The 22,847-nt window shown below is 41.7% G+C and overlaps 1 protein-coding gene across 1 annotated transcript; it reads left to right on the top strand.

The window, feature by feature from the left end:
- Positions 1 to 1,738: 1,738 nt before the first annotated feature.
- NMNAT3 (nicotinamide nucleotide adenylyltransferase 3) lies at positions 1,739 to 22,263 on the top strand. The gene is made up of 5 exons (XM_066556722.1): positions 1,739 to 1,816; positions 9,591 to 9,727; positions 16,103 to 16,286; positions 20,148 to 20,254; positions 21,554 to 22,263. Exons 2-5 carry the CDS (start codon positions 9,619 to 9,621, stop codon positions 21,961 to 21,963), a joined length of 810 nt encoding a protein of 269 aa, XP_066412819.1. The 5' UTR covers positions 1,739 to 1,816; positions 9,591 to 9,618; the 3' UTR covers positions 21,964 to 22,263.
- The last annotated feature ends 584 nt before the right edge of the window (positions 22,264 to 22,847 follow it).

Genomic DNA, 22,847 nt, shown 5'->3' with positions numbered 1-22,847 from the left:
GCCCTGGTAAATTCCTGAGCTTAAAGAGAAGGAACAAAGTCTTAACAGAGTTATGAACAGTGTTTTGTTACATAAAAGAACAAAAGAAAGGGGGGTACATAGTAGAGAGGGACATGGAGTAGGGGATGCAGGAAGTGCCTTGTGAGAACCCCGGCTGATGGGGAGAGCAAGAGGGTGATGAGGACGGGAAATTAGGGCAAAAATGGGGCTGTGTCCCCCAGCCATGTGAAAAATCCCATGGGAAATGCCCCATGGGCCTCTCCCTTTATTTCAACGAAGTTACAGGAGTCCTCTGTCTCCTTTCCGGACACAAAACTCCAGTGAATTTTGCCACAGGTTCATTACTCTGCGCCTCGCAAGGCGACACAGGGCCCACTCTCAGTAACAGCGGGAAGCTGAAAGTTTGGGAGGTCACCCTCAGGTGACAATGAAAACACACTCACTGCTGTGGAAGGAGGCAAGGCTGCTGCTGTGGAGGTCACCTTCAGGTGACAATGAAAACACACTCACTGCTGTTATAAATGAGAAGCTTGATCAGGCCAATATTCAAGCAGCAATCAATTTATTAATTAATATGGTAAAGTATGAGCAATACAGCATTGGGTACAGTGGGGGAAGTTTTCCCTCCAACTGCACACCCATAGTTGAGGCTTACAGGTATTTATAGGGGTACTCATAAGATTTCTCAGCAGTTTCTATTCCCAATTTTTACCCATCAGCAGTTTCTATTCCCAATTTTTACGTCACAATTCTATACACTATTGTGATTTAGTTTTTCTCAGGATGTACATCCCAAAAGGAGTATCCCAGGAGGTGGTGGCCCAGTTTCCGAAAGAAGGAAGGAGTATTTCATCTGGTGAAGTTCAGTTTCTTGATTGCAAGGACTGTAAATCTCATAACAGTGATGTCCAGCTTCCCTTGATTGAACCTATTAGTCCTTGAGTTGATGTTCATCTTCCTTTCTCAAGCTGCATGTTTCCTTTTTATATATTCTAAAGCTATAGTTTCAAAAGATCCTTAGTACAAGCAATATTCTAAAATGATACTTCAAAAGGTTATAATTGCAAAACTCTTTAAGGCTTACAAGCAGAAAGTTCCTGTCAAAAAGCCACATCCTTAAAGCTTTGATTCAAATGCTCCTAAATCAACCTAAGACTTATAAAGGTTATTTGCAAACAAAGGATAGGCTCAAAGGCCTTCTTCCATGCTTTATTTTTCTCAGTTATTATTAGAATTCGTCTTAATAACTGCCCCATGGTCGGTTTCCACACATATTACAATCACAAATACACACGTTGCCTGTGTGTACCTGACATTAAACACAGCTTTGTATTCCACACTGCTGTGGAAGGAGGCAAGGCTGCGCTGTGGAGGTCACCCTCAGGTGACAATAAAAACACACTCGGTGCTGTGGAAGGAGCCAAGGCTGCCGCTGTGGAGGTCACCCTCAGGTGACAATAGAAACACACTCGGTGCTGTGGAAGGAGCCAAGGCTGCCGCTGTGGAGGTCACCCTCAGGTGACAATAGAAACACACTCGGTGCTGTGCAAGGAGGCAAGGCTGCGCTGTGGAGGTCACCCTCAGGTGACAATAAAAACACACTCGGTGCTGTGCAAGGAGGCAAGGCTGCCGCTGTGGAGGTCACCCTCAGGTGACAATAAAAACACACTCGGTGCTGTGCAAGGAGGCAAGGCTGCCGCTGGGCAGCGGCGCTGGGGGAGGCCCGGCCACGCGGGGCCGGCCCCGAGCCTGCCCCGAGCGTGCCCCGGGAGCCGGGGGCAGCGCTGCCAACCGCGCGGGCCCCGCTTGTCCTGCGGTAAGCACGGAAGGACGGACGGACGGACGGACGGACGGGAGCAGGGGAGGAGCTGGCCGGTCCGCGGCGGGAGTCGGGAGGGGCTGCGGGCTCGGGCCGGGGCGCGGCGCGGAGCGGGCGCTGAGGGCATTGCGGGCACTGCGGGTAGGCCGCAAAGCCCCGGCCGCGGCTGCGGGGCTGGCCACGCCACGCCCCCGATGAACGCTTATCCACCACCATATAGACATATCTACTACATGTATGTGTGTGTGTTTGTGTGCGTGTGTTTTAAACAGAATGCTTTTTTTCCCGTCTCCCCTCTCCCTGCCCCAACACCTAGCCAAGTGCAGTGAGGGTTAAAGAGGACAACGGCAGTTATGGTTACTTTTGTTTATTTCAATCCGTCTGGCTTTCGCCGTGTAACTTACTCGTCTTTTTCCCCGGCTTTAAGAGGGTGCAGCAGCTGCTGTTTGATTTTATTAACAATGCGCGGTGTTTGGTTTTTTTAAGCTTTGTAGCAATACAGTCATGTGAGCTCATTTCCCAGGTTTGATTTGCTACTGAAGTCTGGTTCCACTGTGTGTACCAGTAAACTGCGTTTGTGCCTCTAACTTCAGAAATGCGAATTTCAGAATTTATGCTGTGACAACCTAATTAGCATCGAGATATCTCAAAGACCTTTGAGAAGTGCAGAGCTGAGTGTGGGGAGCACGAAGGACACAACAGGTGCCAGTGCCGTCAGAGGGGAATTTGAGCTTGTGCCTTTTAAAATAATTTAATGAGTCAAACTGGATTTCATAGCAGGGATGATTCCTGAGGATTTAATTGCTGCAGTGTTTCAGTCGCAGGTGGAGCTGTCAAGGCCCAGGTGCCTGCCCCGGCCCAGCAGGTGCCACTGGAGCCCTACCTGTGTCCCAGCCTGACTGTGCCTTCCCCACGGCACTGCTGAGGGTTGTGAAATACAAAGCTGTGTTTTCTGTCAGGTAATGTGTGTATTTGTGACTGGGATATGTGTGGAGACCAACAATGGGACAGTTGCAAATTCCAATAATAACTGAGGAAAGTAAAGCATGGAAGAAGGCCTTTGAACCTATCTTTTGTTTGCAATTAACCTTAGTTGATTTAGGAGCATTGGAATTAAAGCATTAAGGATGTTGCTTTTTGCTTGTAGCCAAGCCTTAAAGAGTTCTGCAATAATAACCTTTTGCAGTATAATTTTAGAATATTGCTTGTATCCTTAAAACTATAGCTTTGGAATATATATAAAGGAAATATGCTTATCTCACGCCTTAATAAAGCAGAGAAAAACAGCTTGAGAAAGGAAGATGACCATCAACTCAAGGATTTATAGTTTCAACCAAAGGGAAGCTGGACATCACTGTTGTTAGATTTATAGTCCTTGCAATTAAAAGGTGGACCCACATCTGGGGAGCTGGACCTCACCAGATGGGATTCGTCTTTCTTCTTTCAGAAACCAGACCCCCACCATCTGGGGATGCTCCTTTTGGGATACATCCTGAGAAAAACTAAATCACAATAGTGTATAGAATTGTGATGTAAAAATTGGGAATAGAAACTGCTGAGAAAGCTGATGAGTACCCCTATAAATACCTGTAAGCCTCAACTATGGGTGTGCAGTTGGAGGGAAAACTTCCCCCACTGTACCCAGCGCTGTATTGCTCATACTTTACCATATTAATCAATCAATTGAATATTGGCCTAGTCAAGCTTCTGATTTATAACAGGGTGTGCAATTACCGCTCAAATGCTGGTGTGGATGTCACCCTCTCACCAAGCACTGTGCATTTTTCTGAACAATAATTAGCAGAAATGAAGAAATTTGCCATGCAGGGTCACAAAGTATAATGGGGAGCTTCAAAAACATAAGAAATGCCATGCAGCCCAGTGATTTGGCACAGGCAGGTCCTGCTCTGTGCTCTGGAAATCCTGCCTCATGCTGTGGGTGCTATATATAATTATTTTGCATTTGAGTGTTCTGCAGTAGCACTGCTAGGGATTTCATTAGCTTGCTGCCTTGTAAAACCAGCTTTATAAGAGGTGATTTTCGTGATTGAAGATATTTTCTTTAGTACTTAAATTTATCTTCCATTTGTGTGTGAGCTCAGTTTCTGAAATTTGCCTTAGGATATGCTAAGTGTGTTTTACTAGCTGAAAGAAAATTACAGAAGTGTTGATAGACAAAAAATCATTCTGAATGGCTTCTCAACAGGAACTCTTGAAGTTTTAGCAAGAGTTTGTTTTGACAGATAAGTTGGTGCTTTCACTAAATCAGCAGTTTGTTTGCTTAAAAATAGGCTCCCAGAGCTGCAGTTCTGTGTGAATCCTCTCTCTCTGTAAATCAGTATATTGTGCATTGTGGATGACTGACTCGTACATGCAAACAGAAGGAGGACTTGGAATAGTTTAGACAATTCTTCTGTAGAAGAAGAAAAAGCTTATTTATTAGTGTGATATGGGCACAAAGAATAGGAAGGGAGTGTCAGGTCAGATGTTGAGTGATCACTAGGATTATTGGAGCAGTAATTATAAAGATCATGCTGCAGGAAATACAAGATACAGGAGGTGATCATATCCTCTTGAGTTGTGGAAATGCTGCAAAACTGTGCAGGGAGTGGTGTTGTGAGAGGCCAGTGAGATCCTGCAAACTACCCAGCAAACCCTGGCTACGAGGTGTTGGCCACTCTGGTCCTTCTTTACTTATTTTCTGGGTTAGTGGAGTATCACTGGCCTTATCACCAGATGAAACTGCTGCAGAGCTCTATGTCTAATTATAGTCAAGTGTTTTATGAGCAGTTAGAATATAATCAATGCCTTTTGTACAAAATGGGATAATTTCATTATTTTCCCTGATACAGAAAAATAACATTAAGGATGTTATTAAAATCTGAAATAACCTCAGAATATTCAGTAAATGCACAAATAGGGATGTTAAAGATATGGTAGTTTACTGTTGGTGTGCAGGAATAGTGGTTTCAGAATTCCATGTTGCTGAGTTGTTGTATTCCTTGTTGCAGCCTGTAAGCATGATTTTGCAGGTTGATTAAGAATGTTAATAACATATAATATTCTTAAGAATACTCAGAAAAACATATAGGATATTATCATGGGAGTATCTCTGAGGATAATTTTGTGGCTGGACTCTGGGACCAGACACTCTTGTGCCCCGCTGTGGAATTCTAGTTACAAACTTGCAGCAACTCACAGGCTAAAAAAAATGTGTTGTTCACTTGAATCCACAGGCTCTGTTTTGTGTGTGTTGAGAATATAATCTTTGTAACCTTGTGCTAAGCAATAATTCTGCTCTAATTTTTCAGAGTACAAAACTGGTTAAAGGCAATGCTGTGTTCATTATTAACTGGAGGTTCAATATTTGCATGTATTTCAGACTGCATGAGCCCTGTGCTCAATTTATTATTTATATTTCTTGTGCTTTGTCAGTGTGTGCTTTTTGTGGTGAATTTTCTCCTTTAGACCCTTTAGACTGCTGATTCTCTGTAGCAGTGGAGCAGAAAGAGTTGGGATTGGAAACTGAAAACAGAGAAGTAGTTTCATTCAGAAGAAAAAACTCATTCCAAGTAAATGGAGCCATAAGTTATGTTTAGGTTTTAGAGATGTAACTGATGGAGAGGTTTTGTTGGTTCTTCTGTGGAAGGGAACACAGCCTGAAATGAAGGAATGGCAAGAGTGAAGTGTGCAATGATTTGAAGAATTATAATCTCAGGAGAGGAGGAGACACTTCAGCTCAGGCTGCTTTCTCTGGTTGCCACCAGGGCACTTGGACTTTGGGCCACAGGCAGTTTTCTGTGAGGTGACTTGTTCTCAGAGAACTTTTTCTTTTGCTGGGAAAACTTGCTCCCCAAAGTGAGCAGGTCTGTCTCAGGCAAACCCCCCTGTGCATTGTCAAAGGCAGCATTTGCTGTGGTTTGAGCCATCTTCTGTGTTAGATGTGAAAAAGCCAGATGATTTTTATAGGCTTGGATGAGTTGCTGCTCTGGTGAATACTGCACTGAGGAGGGGAGCAGATCTTGGGATTTCTCTGAAGCTCCAGTGGGACTTGTGTTCTCTGACTGAAAGTCTGCTGTGGGGATTGGAAGGAGCAGCTTCATGGTTCTGATACAGGGAATTTGATAGGAAATGATGTATCCTGTCATGGCTTTCAGTGAAAGTCAAACAAATGGGCTCCACCTGAATCACTGGAATTTAATGATAATAATATGATCACCATGTGGCCCTGAAAAAGCTGTTTTGGAGGGTTACAGCATCATATCAGGCTGTGTGTAATATATATGTCCTCCTTGTAAAATCCTTTGTGGCTGGAGTGAGTAACTTCTTGATGAGTAAATTAAATACTCATTTAATTTACCCCAGATTATACATTTTCCATTTTTCCTCGCCCAGGTACATCTGTTCATTATTAAAGGGAAGGAGGGGATATACAGGTAAATATTCGTCACTGTTGTGGAGGATTGCTTTTGGTGACAGCAAATGCTGGGAACTTCCTGACTGGAGTAACTTCTCTATGGCAGCAGAGAATTATTATTATTATTATTAACAGCATGAGAAACTCATATCCAGTCATATTTTTAGGGATATTTGTGTACTGTGGTTTGCTGCGATTTGGGTCAGCTACCAATGTAGTTTTATTTCCTGATTTTCAAAATCTGTCTCACACCTCTAATACTTTTAGTGTCACTTGGTGTAACTCAGCTGGTCCCATTGCATCTGCATGAATTTCTATGAAGTGATGATGTGGCCCAGTAAAAGAATGGAATCAGGCAGCTTTGAACTTGTTCAAATCTAAATTTCATCTAAATTAATCTAGATTCTCCCTCACAGGAGGAGATAATGCTTTAATCCTGTGCTAGGATTTGGTTTATTTCTGCTTTTTGCAGAAATGTTTCCCTCAAGGGTGACTCATAGAGTGCACGTATCAGTGTCTTGTTCCCCAGTTTACTAATTTAACAGCTCGTGAATCAGACTGTGCTGCTCAGCACTCCATTCTGCTGCTGATAATTAATCAGATATGGCTCTAATTACTGACTTGCAGCAGAACTTAAGCGTGGTCATCTGTAACGTCATCTGTTATTGGCAGAATCCAGGAATCCAGGCACCAGGGAAAGAACTTGCAGGAACTATCTAATGAAAACCATGATGCTTTGTCCATCATGAAACCTTTTTTGTACAGCTTGAGTGTGGCCTCCCCATCTGGAGGTGACTGCCCTTTTCTGCATTGCCACACGATGTCCCTGTTGTTGGAACTTCCCAAGCTGCAGACTGGGATATCTGGGAATGCACGGGCCCAGAGCAGGGCACACAGACTCTGTGTTTAAACTTCCCCCAGTGTTTGATTTCTCAAGGGAGCTTAGCAGAAAAATCAGTTTACTCTCTTTTTTTTCTGTTCCTTTGAGTAAGGTGTTCTAATGATTTGAAGCCCCCCAGGTAATTAATACCAGCTGAGATAGCAACTAAATCAGAAAGTTTTGTTTCAAATACTAAAAGTTGTCCTGGACCTATTAAATAGGTGTAGGGTGTGCCATATTTGGGGATAGTAAAAGTAAAAACACTGATTAAAAAAAAATATATATATATATATCTGGGATGTTTGTGAGTTTATAGATGTATAATACCTTGTGAGATGCTTTTTCATTACATGTTTATTTTCTAGAAGTACAATCTTGGTTTGTTGCTTTGGGTTTTTTTCTGTTTTCTCTTTTGGTTTTGTTTTGTTTGGTTTTTTGGTAGTAGTGGTGGTTTGATTTTTGAATTTCCATTGTCAGTATGTCAAGTTATCACTAAAAGTCACAAGTTGAAGTCTTTCCCAGGAGTTTCCAAGGTATAAATGAGTAAGAGCTGCAACAAAACTGTCCAACACCTTTCTTTCAGGTGAGAAGTAGTCTGTAGAATTAAAAGCAAAGCAGAAGCAGTCATTCAGTTGAGATGGCAAATAAAGGAGCAGCTATGGAAATATAAACTGCACTTGATCAGAACAGGAGGGAGCAGGGGGGGCTGTGAGCCAGCAATGAGAGCTCCATCCAGAGGCTGATGCTGTGCTCAGTTTCAGGGCAGAAACACCTTCCCCATCCAATGGAGATGCATTTAGAGAATTGCTGATACCGAACAAAAGAACAGTTTTGCTTTTTTCTGAATAAAGAAGCTATACATAGAGTTTTCATGTGTGAGTTTTTGTGTCAGCACAGGACAGTAAAGCAGAGGAGAGAGCAGGGTGCAGTGAAAGGAGCTTCCTCCAGCTGCTCCCAGACCATAAAACTGTGGCTGTCTTTCAGTGGCTCTACAGCCAGCAAGTGTTTTCTCCCCACTATGTCTCCCCTAATGTGATGAGAAAGGAGGGAAGTAGAATAAAAACATTATAAAACAATTGTATTCAGTACTAAATGCTGGAGGTACAGCTAGCACTTAATGCTTCAAAGGATTTTCTCAGTAAAAAGGTTCAAATGTCAAAGGTACAAGAAGTCATAAATGACAATATTAACACTTGTTACTTAGTGCACTGAGTGCTGTTCCATGGTACAGTCCCAGTCTTCAGGTTGTAAATCCTCCATAAATGAACTGATCGGGTTGGCAGCTATAAAACATGGACTTAACATGGATTTAACCATTATTAGTAAATTTTTCTGAGTCAGAGAAAGGGGAGAGGGAAAAAGGGACTGTAAGAACTGGTAACTACAAGAAGTGGGCTCTGAGCTACAGCTACAGTGCAGGAGGAGAATGAGATTTGGCTGATCAGAACATGCAATCTGTGCTGGGTTTGGTCTGTTATCCCAGGACAGGGTTCTGAAGTTTGGGATTGCAGGAAGCCTGTTCTGTTTGATGGGGGGGCTGGAGGCCAGGGAAGGGAGGAGAGTGGTGTTTGTATGATGCACACGTGTGAGCAACGTAGAGATTTCAAATTCTAGGAAAAGACTTTGGATTTGCAGACATGGATGTGGGACACAATTGTTTTTATCATGCCAGTTGTATTCTGGATTAGTTTTAAAAGGAATTATGCAGGTAAATAGCTCCAAGCACAGTGGATTTAAACTGATTTTTGCTACATTTTTAGTAGACGACTGGCAGTTTAACCAAATTATGACAGGGTTTTGTGTAAACACCCCTGCAAGGTTCCTCCCAGCTTTTTAATGCCCTGCAGATTGCCTGACACAGCTGTGCTTGCTGTTCCCTGCTGCTCCCTCTGCAGCTGCACTGTCCATTGCTCTGCAGTTCAGCAGAGGAGCCACACATGCCAATGCTGATCATGTGGCAGGGAGTGTTTGCCAGCTGCCTGAGCCCCAGTGCTGCCTGCCCAGCCCCCAGGAAGTCCCACTGTAGGATTGGTGTTGCACGTGAGGTTTTGTCACACCTCGCAAAGGTTCATTGAAAGCAGTTACTTAAAAAAAAAATTGCTTTTGTAGCAGGCCTGCGGGTTCCAACGTTATCAATGGCCACAAAGACAGAACAAGACCTTTCTAATAAAAGCAAGTTAAAAATTAAAAGGAAGTAAAAAAATGGTCAGGATTTAGTAACAGGAATGTAAATTTCTAGAAGTACGTTGTAGCCATGTCTGTGTGTGTGGAAGCAGAATGTGTTGGTGTTTTCCTAATTAATATCCAGGAGCAGCCGTGCTCCTGAGCAGGTGCTGAATGCTGGGACAGGGCTGATCTCTGGACACTGCACTGGTGCTCCAGGAACACCCAGTCCTGGAAACAGCTCCTTTTAGTTCAGGAACCAAGGGCAGACTCCTCTTTCTCAAGTTTGTCCTGTAATTTTTTTTCTTCAGGGAGGAGCTGTAATGTTTTGCTGTGAGGATGAGGAGCAGGATCCCTGTCATCCTGCTGGCCTGTGGCTCCTTTAACCCCACCACCAACATGCACATGCGTTTGTTTGAGCTGGCCAGAGACCACCTGCACCAGACAGGTCAGTGAGGCCTGGGAAAAGCAAGAAGGAGTTTTAATACTCACTGAGATCAGCTCTTACTTTACAGCTGGGTTCATTTTCATATTCTTTACTGGTATTAATGTAAAGCTTTCATGGGATATTCAATATAGAAAGTCTGGCATTACCTCAGTGTATAAGCAAGTATAATGTTTGCTCCTGCAAAGAGAGTAAAAGTTTTATCAGCAGTTTGAGGATCCTGCTCATGGCACTGGCTGAACCTTGTGAAATAATATGGTTAATAATTTTGAAACTTAGGAAGATCTTTTATGTTCTAATTCTGTGCTTTTCTGATACAATGTGTTTCAATATGAAGAAGGGTTCAGTTTTGACAGCGGGGGGAAATTGGAGAAAAGATGAAATGTTAATTATTCATTATCTGTCTTCACTAAGAGGCACTTCATCTATCCTAAAAAAAGATCAGAAAAGCAAGATGCCACAGGCTCGAATGTTTTGGCAACAAAAGAGCAAGGTGGTAACATCAGGAATTTAAGAAAGAATCAGAAATGCCACTGGAAAGCCTTGAACTCTAAGCTTGAGCAGCTCCTTAGTTGCTCAGGGATTTTTTTTTTCCATCTGCAGCTAATATATGCAGTTATGTTTTTGGAAATGGGTGGGAGGGAATCATTATTTATTGGAATCTGACAGAGAAGATCCTAGGGAGGTGGTTCAGTAGGAACCTAAACTGCAAATAATAGTAAAAGGAATTTGGCTGTCAAATTGAGCAGGGGGGAGAGAACCTGGGAACCCACTGATGCCAGTGTGCAGTAAAAGCAGCAGTTGCATACTCAGAATATGCTGGGAGGAAACTTTGACTGTCATGAGGAGGAATTACAGAGCTGGCTCTGAGAGCAGCCTCTGCAAGTCAGTTTTCCTTGAACTAACATTATTTTGTTGCTCCTGCAGGACTAGAAATAAAGGGTTAAAAAGAGATTTTAATTTACTTTTTTCACTGTAGTTTTGTAACTGATTCTGCTGCCCAGCTCTGCAAAGAGTAGAAAGGTAATATGAGACCAACTGGTAATTCTGTTTAAGTCATAAATTGTAGTGCAGTAACATTTCTCTTTGCCTTTAAAGAAGGACTGAACTGGGAAATTAATTATTATTCTGTCCCAATCAATTTAATGTCTGGTCTGCCCCAGGGTCAGTTTAGAAAGACTCCACCCCTTACTCAGGGTAGTTTGCTTAAAATCTATTAACAATCATATTAAAAATGAAATTTTGAAAGGTTGAAATGGAAATTGTGCATTATATTATACCTGATGTCAATGCCTAGTTCTGGGTCAGACTTGCCTTTTGGCTTCTTATTTTAATTTGTGAAGCCTTACAAGTACAAGGACTTTCTGCATTGGATAATCCTTTGGTCTCTGGGTTGCTTACAGCATTGTCTTTGCCCTCTCTGAAAGCTTCACCCAGCATGACAGCCAAGTCAGAGCCCTCAGTTTGCCTGCAGCAGCTTTCCCCACCCCGAGCAGAGGGGGCTGCCCCGCAGGAGCTCCAGGAGCAGCTGGATGTGTTTGTGCTGTGTGTATGGGTGTATGGGTTGGATGTGTGGCTACTCAAACCCCACCTGTGGCCCCTCCTCGACAGGGAATGCAGTTTCTCAAGCAGAAGGGGTTGGCAGCATGCTATAAAAATGACTCATTCTGGATGCCTCTTTTATAGCAGAACCGTTCCTCCCCAGCAAATTTATTGGTCATTCTCTCATGGTTTCAGCCCCTTTTGGGGTTAGCAGGGAAGAAGAGGAGAAATTGGAGCTTATTTGCTGAGAAGAAGCAGCAGCTGCAGCCTGGGAGCTGATGGAGGGGCTGGAGAGCAGGAGTTGTCTGACTTGAGGCAGCAGTGATTCCCTTTCAGAGGGAACAGTGCACTTTGGAGCTGACATCCACTCTGGATGCCTGAAATGAGTGAGGAATTAATTAATTGATTAGTGTGAGGGACGTGTTTCCTAGGCTTGGGAATGGCTTCATCCTCCTGCTGCTCCATCACAAATCAGGCTGAAAGGATGAGTTGGGCCATGGCTTGGCTGGAGTTCAGCACCAACCCTGGAAGTGTTCCAAGGACGTGTGGATGTGGCACTTGGGGACATGTTCTAGTGCTGAGTTACTGGTTGGACTCAGTTATCTTAGAGGGCTTTTCCAACCTCAACACTTGCAGGATTCTGTGACTTCAGAGGCAGCTTTCAGTGCCTTGAATGATGTGACTGTCCCTGGTGTGCATCCTGACTGACATCTCCAGTAATTCTGTCTGCCAGCTTTTTGTACATCACATCAGTTTCTAATGCTGCCTAATCTTATTTTTCACACATCCCTATTTTAAGTAAGACATTTTATTGGGTTTCTTTAAGTGCAGTTTCATTGCCACATGTCAAGTAATTCATCCTTTTTCTGTTAATATCAGCTAATAAATCTTGTCACGCTGCCTTTTAAATACAACACACATAGCTGTGTGTGCCTGAATGACTCAAATCATTCTCTTTACCTGAATTTTCTGTCTACTCTTTTGAATCTGGCACTTTACACATCCTCAGACAAAGCTAAAATTTTCCAATATTCAGTCCCTTGTTTTAAAATTGTTTTTTGAAACTTGCAGTGACTGTGGCAGATGCCTTTAGAGTATGAATACCTAATATCAAATACTTTTACTTCTCTGTGACTTTATTCCTCATTTGACCATAAAGACCAAAGAAACAGAACTAGAATCAATCTATCTGAGATATTTTTAATCTTGTTTCCCAAGTGTTGACAGTGGAGGATACTTACATCCCCAAGTTTCCAGGTGAGACCAAAAGCGATGCAGGTCAAAGGAGGAGGGTGTGAAAGACAAGCTGTTTTATCTGTGGCAAGACAAATGCCAGGGGAAGGTGAAGGATAATGAGTTATTATCTTATGAAAACTGGGGAAAATGGGACACCATTACTGGGTTGCTATCACAGTCCAGCTCTCTGCAACCCCAAGTCCGGTCCAGCCAGTGGGAACATGGCAAAAACAAACAGACAGGAACAAGGGACCTGCCCAGAAATAAAGAACTTTAATAGCAAAATAACAAAGGCAGAAACCTCATCATCTGAGGGGCAAGATCCAAAGACAGGGGGGCGTGGGAGCATAACAAGATACAGGGGTATTCTGAGGGTGAGGGTCCAGTCACCAACGCGAGCTCAGAACATGACCTTGAACGTGACAGGATCCAAACTAACTGAGAACAAGAGACAGAAACATGACCTAGTCTAGAATAGTGCCATTAGCATGCCATTAGCATGCCATTAGCATACTGACTCCCATGAGCACACTCTTCTCACCATGACCTGAGCAGGTACCTCCCTTTCAGTGTCCCACTTCCCAGGGTCTCAGGTTGGTGCCTCCTGTATGTGCTACTGAGGCCAAACCACTGCTCATCTCAGCTGCCTGCATTCCTCCAGCTCCTGTCAAATGAGAAATGAATTTAAATTGTGATTTCTTTCCCTTTAAATGACAACTTGTTATAGCACTGTATAATACCATAGTGTGAGAGAATAATTGTTGTTCATAAATCAAGTGGAATTATTTCCAATTTCAAATCAAGAGATGGACTTAATTATATACACATCTTTGCATGATGCATGTCAAATGCATCCTTGTTCACTGGCTAGGGTAACATCAGGAAGCTGCAGAGCTTCTCTTGGGGGATTTTCCCTTGACACTGAGAGGAAAATGAGTCGTGAGCAAGAGTTAAATGCATGGAAGTGTTTCATTTATTTGCTTTTCTGTAGTGGTTATTTACTTTTGTTATTGACTTCTGGCATAATTTCTCCCAGTGAATTACAGACTTACTGCCAGAAGAAATTAATCTTGAGAAGCCCCACCAAAATACACAAACAATTTTGTATGAATTGGCATTTGATAAATTTGCTAATAATAAGCTAATTAAGCATTACAATCTATGTTAGTGTTTGTGACAATTTACAGTGACACCTTGATAACAGAAAACTAAATACCTATTTTCCTTAATAATCTCCTTTAACATGTTTGAGGGCCAATCTTTGTTTCATTCCTTTTGTTATATTTAGTTTTCTGAGCACTAGCCAGTTCTCCTAAACAGTTCTTAGAAAATATCAGTTCATAGCAAGAGGAACTTTTTTGCTGCTTTTGGTAGGTATATTTTGAAAAACAAAGCCACTTGAGGCCTGGAGGACTTCTACACATATTTAGGACAAGTAATAATAACAAACTACATGATGAAAACAAATAGAATTCCAGGGACATAGAATTTGAAGATAATTTTGGACCAAGGAAGGTATGAAACAACCATAATAGTTTATGGAGAGAGAAGAGAATTGCAATGGACATTAATAAAAGCCCGAGGTGACAGAATTTAATTATTTCATCTTCACACACCTGCCAAAACTGAGGGGCATATTTGAACAAGTGAACTTCTAAATAACTGAATTGGAAAGAAGTTATTTAGAGTCAGTAATAAAATTATTTCCTATATTTTGACAGCTAAAGCTTGTGTTTCTGTTTGGAAGGCTCTCGTGCATCCTGTTTGCACAGTGCTGGTTACTCCACTGTGAATCTTCTCAAGCCATTCCTGTGTTTGACTCTCTGAAGTGTTACCAGCCTTGCTTTTTCTCTCCCAGTTGGTTTCATTTCTGCTTGGGAACAAGCTGATATGGCACCAGAAGCTCTTACCTCATCTCATTTATGCAGCTCAAGGGCAGATTAGAGACTGAAATCTTTCCATCTCACAAGGATGTGGCAGACCCATATGCTTGGGTAGCATGAGCTCACAGAAATATGATTCTTTCATTTAATATACTCATTTAAGTTAGAAGGGAAGAACTTATATCCGTAGAAATGTAAAGAAAGTGAAACATGGCAAATAAAATCATCATGTAGGAAAAACCTTTTAATAAGGTTAATGTAGTAGTGAATTCAAACTGCAGTTTGAAATAAAGTTTCCTTCCCTTTAAATGAGAAACGAATTTAAACTGTAATTTCTTTCCCTTTAAATGACAACTTGTTATAGCACTGTATAATACCATAGTATGAGAGAATAATTGTTGTTCATAAATCAAGTGGAATTATTTCCAATTTCAAATCAAGAGATGGACTTAATTATATACACATCTTTGCATGATGCTGGAAAATTTTATCTTCCTCATTTTGCCTGTAATGAGAATATTTTAAAACAGAGGATGGTTTGAACTGACATCTTAAGAGGATGTAAATCTCATTGAATCTTACTGCTGATTTTTTAAGTCCAATTCAATGAAGTTCTTTTGAAAATTTTATTACATCAAAATAAATGTGACATTGCTAGAGTGACATTTTCGTGTTGGAATATTAAATTGTCATGTACCAGTATCAGAAATGTCAGGGGTGCTGTTTTCCTTACAAAGCAATAAAGGTAGCATGCTGCATTGAAGTTTCTCTGTTAAAATAATTGAATTAGAAAAAAGGACAAGGATTTTTTTCCCTCCTCAGTGGCATATTTATCATAGTTATTTAAAATGCATGTGCTACATAAGAAATAATTTTATTCATTTCTGTTCAGCTGAAACACTCTTCCTCTCCTCTCAATTTCTCAAGGCTTGCAGCTTGTGGTGGTGTTTTATTTTTGTTTCCTGGTTTGGGGCCAGAACTGCAAAATCTAACCAGTCTGTTGTGTTATGTTGTGTTACAGGGGTAGGAAACCAGGGGCTTGTTGTCAAATGTACTTAACATGGTCAGCCAGATAGAAAGGCAGTAGTGGCTGCTGAGCTGATGTGTGGAGCACAGTGCTCCAAGTCTTGTTTTAGACTCCATTAGCCCCATCTTTGTGCTTCAATCTTCTGATTTTTCTGAAGCACATCTATCACAGCTGCAGTAATATGCTGCAATTCTTGCTTTAACACAAAGGAAGGCTCAATGATTCTGATAAATAACAATGATCAGATATCTAAGAACAAAGAAGTGGTCAGTTAAGTCATTCTTTGCTCTGGCTATACCAACTGTACTAACTGGATGATGAAAATTAATTCCATCTAACAATTTTGATAGTGTGCAACATCAATTATTACTCTATCTACATGGTTTAAAATTGTCTGTTTACTCAGCTTTCCTTTTTGGGTCATTTATTAGGATAAACATGATAGTAATTGTGAGGAGTTCACAAGAGGAACAAAACATTTGCATTTTAATTTTTTAATTGCTGGGAATGGATTAATAACAAAACCCAAATCAAGTTGTCCATAGCATCTCAAACCTTTGCCCTTAACCATGATGTTACCCTTTGAAGAGGTTGGACTAGGTGAACTCCCAAGGCCCTATCCACCCTAAATTTTTAAAATTCTGTGAAGAGGATTTAATTTTCATGTTTTTCTTTTCTTTTTTCCCAAAGGAAGATATCAGGTGATTGAAGGCATAATGTCTCCTGTCAGTGACAGCTATGGGAAGCAAGGCTTGGTGTCAGCAAGGCACCGCGTGGCGATGGCCAGCCTGGCCCTGGAGACGTCTGACTGGATCCGGGTGGATCCCTGGGAGAGCCAGCAGGACACGTGGACAGAGACAGTGAAAGTATTAAGGTGATTACATGATCTTCTTGCTGTCTTTATGAAATTACTGACTGCCAAAAATCTGCCCTGTCAATGCACAGAACTTGCTCCTCTAAGACACTCAGGCAAGTCAGGACTCTCCACCAGGAATCTTCCATTTCCTTCCCCCACACCTGTGCAATAACCACGGTCCTGCCCTCATGTCCTTCAGGTAGTTGGATGCATGTGGAAAGCCTCTGCAAAATGATGATCACTGCTGGGTTCTGCAGGAAAAGTTCCTGCCTCTCATGTTACCTTTCTTAGGTATAAGTCTCTAAGCAGGTGATAGAGAGCTTGTGATCAGAAAGTAAGAGAGTTCACAGATGATGCTGCTCTTCAGGAGCATCTCTGTTCCAGGTTAGTTATGGTAGCAGTATTATGCCTCCAGGTTTATCTGTTCACACATCCTTGTAAAGTTTTCTTATTAATGCTAATGGTAAATTAAGCCCAAGCCCATAACTGCTGATGTTTTCTTCAAAATCTCAGAGTTTGCTTTGGTTTTGTGCTGGGAGGAGAAATTAAACAAGTTGTCCAAAACTTGATGCAAGGACCTCGAAACATGTCCTTTCCATATGGTAATAAATGCATATGGGGCAGGGAATGAAAACACAAACTTCTTGTGCTAACTGCTCTCTGGAAAAGGTGCTACAGAAGGTAACAGATACCATTAAACTGGAAGCCTTCATGGAGGTCTACAGCAAATGTGCTGAAAGAGCTATCATTGATTTTTCATTTTTATCCCCATTTTCTAGGTGACTTTCTAAGTGGAAACAGGTGTTCAAGGCTCTAAATTGTGCTCTCCAACAGGTGCCCCAAAAGCTCTTGTAGCTCTTTGTGAAAGCAGTTAAAAGCCAGAGCTGTTACTTTACAAAAGCATCCATAAGAATTCATTGGAAACTTAGAAGACAAAATAGAGCCTTTTAGGTGTGCTTTTATTTGCTTCCTTGAAGGAACACAGACATCCAGTTGCTCCTTTTGCCCCTTCCCTCCAGGCAGCAGAGCAGGATCAGGGTGGGAGGTTTTCTATCTTTGCAGAAAACTCTATTCTTTCTCTAATCATAACTGTATGTCCCAGTTTGAGAAGTCACCAAATGCTGTCCTACAGTATGGCCTGGTTATAGGGCTTTTGTCCTAAACTCTAAACTTCAGTTCAGTCAAACCATTTTCCTCCAGAGAAGCAGTCTCAGATCTTACAGATCAGGTGATCCTACTTTGGTCTTGCACAGCTCCAGCTGAAGTGAGTACTGCTTGCAAGACATGGTTCATAAATTATAAATCCACTTCAGAGTTCTTCAGGATAAGAAATCCAGTAAGTAAAACCTATATGAATAATTTTCTGCTCAGGCAATGTGGTATGAACAGCCAAACTTCCCATCTGAACCTCTAGTTATATTAGGAAATCCACAAAATGTTAAAATGGATGCTTGTTAAGGCATCCATTATAACGAGAGCTTAAATCTTGTTTTGTCCACAAATGTTGATGTGTATTAATGAGCTGAACCAGTGCCATAATCCAGTGCTGAACCTTGTCCCTTGAATGGGGAAGCAGCATTTTGATGAAATGCAGGTGTTTGTGCCTTACATTGTATTTTAAGTGTCACAGGTGAAAAAAAGATTAAAAAAGAGCAGATCCTTACTAAGTACAAACTAAGGCAATGGTTTGTTGTAGACTTGTTGTTCTTCACATTGGTTCAGAGTTAATCTGTAGGTTCTTCACTCCTCAAAAAACCAAGGACTAACTGCTGCCTTCACAATAAGCTCCCTCAGGTAGGAAACTTCACTACCAATAGAAACAGATTCTCCCATTGCAAGGCACAGGAAATCATTATTGTACCTAAGTGTCTCTTCTTATCAGTAGTTTGAGTTGTACACTTACCTGCAGTAGAACATTTAGTCCTGAAGCACATGAATGGCCTTTTCCTACAGTACTTGTTTTAACTGAGTGCGATAAAAATGTCACATTTCATCAAAACCTGGGGATTTTGCAGAGGATCCCAAATAGTTGTGACACAAAAGAATTTAAAGCAGCAAAGCTCAAATCCCACTTATGGCAGTGCTATTAAATGAGTATGGAAATCTTGGAGACTCTCCCAAGGCTTTTCTTAGAGAGGAGGAGGGAACATAATAGAGCTGTTTTCCACTTAGCTGCTGGTTGATGAGTATTCCTAGACAAGGAAGAAGTATTGTCAGTGGGCAAAGGACTGCATTCATTGCTCCTGTGCATTTGATTGGCATGCAGCTATACCACACAGTAATTAAAAATTGGCAAAGATCTGCATTACCCAACTTCTGTTGAGTTGTGCTTGTGATCTAGCTCTATAGTTACTCAAAGCTTCATACACAGTTCAGAAAACACTTGAGAAGCTGGCAGATGGGTTTGTCCTTTTTGCTGTGTCTAAAGTAATACAGCCCCACTTGCTGCAGCCCTTGAGCTGCTGAGCAGACCCAGGGCAGCTCAGATTTTGCAGTGTTTGTAATGTTGGTGCTGCAGGGAGCTCTTTGCCAAACGTTCTTGTTTTTGAATCCTGGCCCAAGAATGTCAGAGCACGCACGCAGTCGGTGTGCTCAGCTATACATAGCAGCAGCCTGTTTACAGCAAGGCAGGGTTAAAATTAGGTGTGTGGGAAGGCACAGACCAGGCTCCTGGTACCCACTCTCTGCTGCCATATGTGCCTCACCTTTTGGCTGTGCAGCTTTCCTGGCCAGTGGCTGAGCACCAGAAATCACTGGAGGCTGCTTTGTAGCCTGCCTGGGTGTAGGTTCTTGACACATATGCAGCTTATTTGTATGGCTAAAGTGTTTGCACAATTAGAAGAGTGTACTTTTAAATCACTAACCTGTGATTCCTTCCTTACAGCAGACATTCTGAGGGTCAGCTGGGGCTTTGTACATGCACTGGATTCAGACTGTTCCTTGAAACTCAGAACCTTTGTGTTGCTGCAGTGGGATAAGAGCTGATGGTCACTGTGGCTCTACACATGCTGCAATGAAATTGGGCACAGCCTTGATTCTGTGTCTGCTTGTCCTGCCTGACCAGGAGCTTGTATCCTTGAAACAATGTTGGCCTGTGCAAATGTTAGCAATGCTTAGGCCTGGCTCAGGATGGTGCAAGGCAGGGACTGTTCTAAACAAGCAAGGTGGTGCTGATTTGGAAGGAAAAGGCCACTGCCATGAGGTAGCAATACCATTATTGCAGGGAGGTCCAGGGATGAGGAGTGATAAAGGATAAAGTAGCAGAAACCTGGAAAAACATGCAAAGAGATCCTTGCCTGCCTTCCTGGATCTGGACTCAATAAAATTAGAAGCACAGCAGATGTCAAAAATTTTATGAGAATTTTTAGTTTCTTGGAATTGTGATTCTTCTAATTAAAATAAACAGGAAAACAGCAAGGTGAAAACTCAGGGATCATATTTTTATGGAGAAGAGGAGGAGAGAGAACAAGAATGTCTCCTCCTCAAAACAGAGCACATGTTACAAAAACACTATAATGAGGGGTTGTATGTAGTCAAGAAATTTCAGCTAGTGATTGAAGTGAGATTTAGTCCTGTTTCAGGCAAAAAAAACTCCTCTATGTTTTAAATGTAGTAACTACCAAAATTGCCATAACAGTAGAATTTCAGAAAGAATTAACAAACCAGGATGCCATTAAGGAGATCACATGTGAATTCACAAAATGTAGCTACATTGATACTAATCTCATGGCAGCACAAATGTGCCAAATTCCAAAAAAATTACATTCCAATTCAAAGGGCAGAACAGTAGACCCTGTTCTGGAAGGGGAAAGTGCCAGGTTATCACTTTGTTGCCTGTCTGAGAATTACCTCACCCAGGAGCCTTTATTTTAAATGCAGGCACCATTACAATGAAGCACTCAGAACTTTCCAGTCCAAGGAGCTCACAAGAAACAAACATCCCACGGAAACTTCTACAGGGGACTCCCTTTCTTGCCAGCAACCAGGTTGGTTCATGACTGTAAACATGATGCTGTGTTTATCATTAAAAACTCTACACCTTTACCAGATTAGTAGTGAGAAAATTGAACATAGTAGCTGGTGAGTTTTGAGGGTTGGAGCTGCGTGCCAAAACCAAGCCATGCCAAATGCCAACATAACTGCTGGGGCAGTTGTTCTGTAATAGCTCCCACACAGAGAAGAGACCCTGGAGTTGTATTAATTCTTGATTTTATAAGCAAATCTTTAGCTCTGTCAGAGATGTACATTGTGGCCCTGCTTGTTTTGCAAAGCACAAAGAATACATTAATAAAAAATACAGGGATTGCTTAGAATTCTACTTTTGGTGTTAGACAATGGACAAAGTGTATGGATAGCACAGCAGTGATGCTGCCATGTGGCTGTTTGCTGGCCAGAAAAGCTCCTGTTGGCAGTAGAGGCATGGCAGGCTCTGGAAACAATGTCAGTTTTCAGTTCCCTATCTAATCATCTTCCCCAGCCCTATGGCTTGCCAGGATGCTGCTGGATTTCTGAGACATTGCCTTTTTCCTCCAGTCTTGTAGCATCTCTTGGACATAATAATGCATTTCAGTTGTTCCTGGTTGTTAAGGAGTTGTATCTTTACAGTTGGTGGAGGAAAGAAGTCACACTTTTGACACATCATCACTGGAATGTTTCTTACATTCTGAATCTCTCCTTTAAGGTGTTTGTAGAAGACTTGCAGATGTGCTAACCATCAAATGACTGTAAAGTGAAGGCAAACCTCCTTTCCTCTTCATTTCACATGAATACAAGGCTGTGAAAGTACCTGGTCAATGTTTGTACAATGCTCAGGTGGAATAATGATGAGTGCTGTGGAAGAAGTTTGAGGAAAGAGTTCTGTGCTGGGGCCTAGGCAGTGAACAGCAAATAAGAAATAGAGACAATAAGGAACAGCAGGGCAGGATGGTGTGGAGTAGCCAGGTTCAACCAAGTCTAATCTTTGTGCTAAATTATTTCTCTTTATTTCCTTCTTCCCCTTTTTGGATTGCTTGAGTGGAGTAAAAATTCTCCTTTAACTGTGTACAGATAATATTCAATATGCTTTGAATGATGATGAAGCAGGTGATAAAGTAGTTGTGACCAGACACATAAAAACCTAAACTGATTTTTTCTTGCAACTTTCTGAAAAAAAGCCTGGAGTAAAGGTAAATTATTTTAAAAAGATTAAAAAAATTCTAAAGTGATGAGTTAAAACTGATTTTAAGTATAAACTTCCTATAAGACTGAGAAAGAATAACATCTGTTATTTCCTTTTGTCTTTTCAGTTCTACCAGAATTGAAGCTGCTCTGTGGGGCTGATTTTCTACAGACATTTAAGACACCCAATCTCTGGAAGGAGGAAGACATCAAAGAAATAGTGGGAAAGTTTGGATTGGTCTGCATCAGCCGGGCTGGCTCTGATCCATCACAGCTCATCCAGGAGTCAGACCTTTTATCTAAATTCCAGCACAACATTTTTCTAGTGAGAGAGTGGATCCAGAATGAAGTCAGTGCGACGCAGATCCGCTCTGCCCTGCGCAGGGGGCTGAGTGTGAAGTACCTGATCCCAGACTCCGTCATTGCCTACATCGCGCAGCACAACGTCTACACCGCGGAGAGCGAGCGCAGGAACCAGGGCCGCCTGCTGCAGCCCCTCAGGCTGCAAAGCACAGCAGGAAACCCTCTGAGGGACTGATTCCTGCACTGTGTGCCCTGTCACATCACCACTCTTGTCATGGAGATTTCTTCAGAGAGTTGTTTCTTATTAATAATGAAGTTTCCCTTCATTTCCAAAATTTCTTGAAATCACGTGGTGTTTTAAATCCATGAACCTGTGTGTGGTAGTGTTCAAGTAAATTGGGATGCTCAGCTGTGTACTTTAAAATACACAAAGACCAGCTTCTTTGTGAAAATAAAAGCAAGGGGATCTTCACAATAAATATTCTTAGTATTTCAGTAATTTCAGTAAGTCAATAAATATGATTTAAGGGTCAAATATAGTACTTTCCTAACTTGCAATTCTGCAATCCTTACTGTTCTAAACCAGCAAAATACAATGAACCATAACTCGAGAGAGAGAGAGATATGTTTAAATATATATTACTTCTAAAGTATGAATTTATAAGGCCCTGAATAAAAAATTTTTCATTTTTTGATCAAAAATTTTTTGATTTTTGGTGATTTGGCCAGGACATGGAAATCAATCTTTGTTCCATGCAAGCACTTAAAAATGCACGTGCTACTTCTGCCACTTCTAAGGCTCTGGGTTCTCAAATGACAGGCAGTCCTCATCCCCACATTTACAGCTGTGTCTTGGTTTGAAAGACAGGTGTCTGCTGAGTAAGGCAGGAGCCTCCCTTGGAATGGAAAATGCAAACCCCGTCCCTCTGGATTATTATAAATTTGAAATTAAGGGGCTCTCAGGCAAAGATACAAGGATACCAATAACAGTTCTTTAATAATATGTATAAATAATAATTTTTTTAAAAATAAACGAAAAACTACAACTTAATAGGGAAATGAAAATAAAATGTAGTAGTATAAAAACCCTGCCAGAGTGAGAGCAGGCCCTGAGGCCCT

The sequence above is a fragment of the Molothrus aeneus genome, chromosome 10, assembly GCF_037042795.1.
Source record: "Molothrus aeneus isolate 106 chromosome 10, BPBGC_Maene_1.0, whole genome shotgun sequence".
Classification (NCBI taxonomy): domain Eukaryota; kingdom Metazoa; phylum Chordata; class Aves; order Passeriformes; family Icteridae; genus Molothrus; species Molothrus aeneus.
This window is presented reverse-complemented; position numbering and strand designations above follow the sequence as displayed.

Excerpts from the sequence above, each read along its gene's own strand:
- NMNAT3 (XM_066556722.1), top strand. The coding sequence starts at position 9,619 with ATGAGGAGCAGGATCCCTGTCATCCTGCTGGCCTGTGGCTCCTTTAAC. Across the intron at positions 9,728-16,102 it reads AGACCACCTGCACCAGACAG|GAAGATATCAGGTGATTGAA; the intron begins GTCAGTGAGGCC and ends TTTTTCCCAAAG. Across the intron at positions 20,255-21,553 it reads CCTTTCTTGCCAGCAACCAG|TTCTACCAGAATTGAAGCTG; the intron begins GTTGGTTCATGA and ends TTGTCTTTTCAG.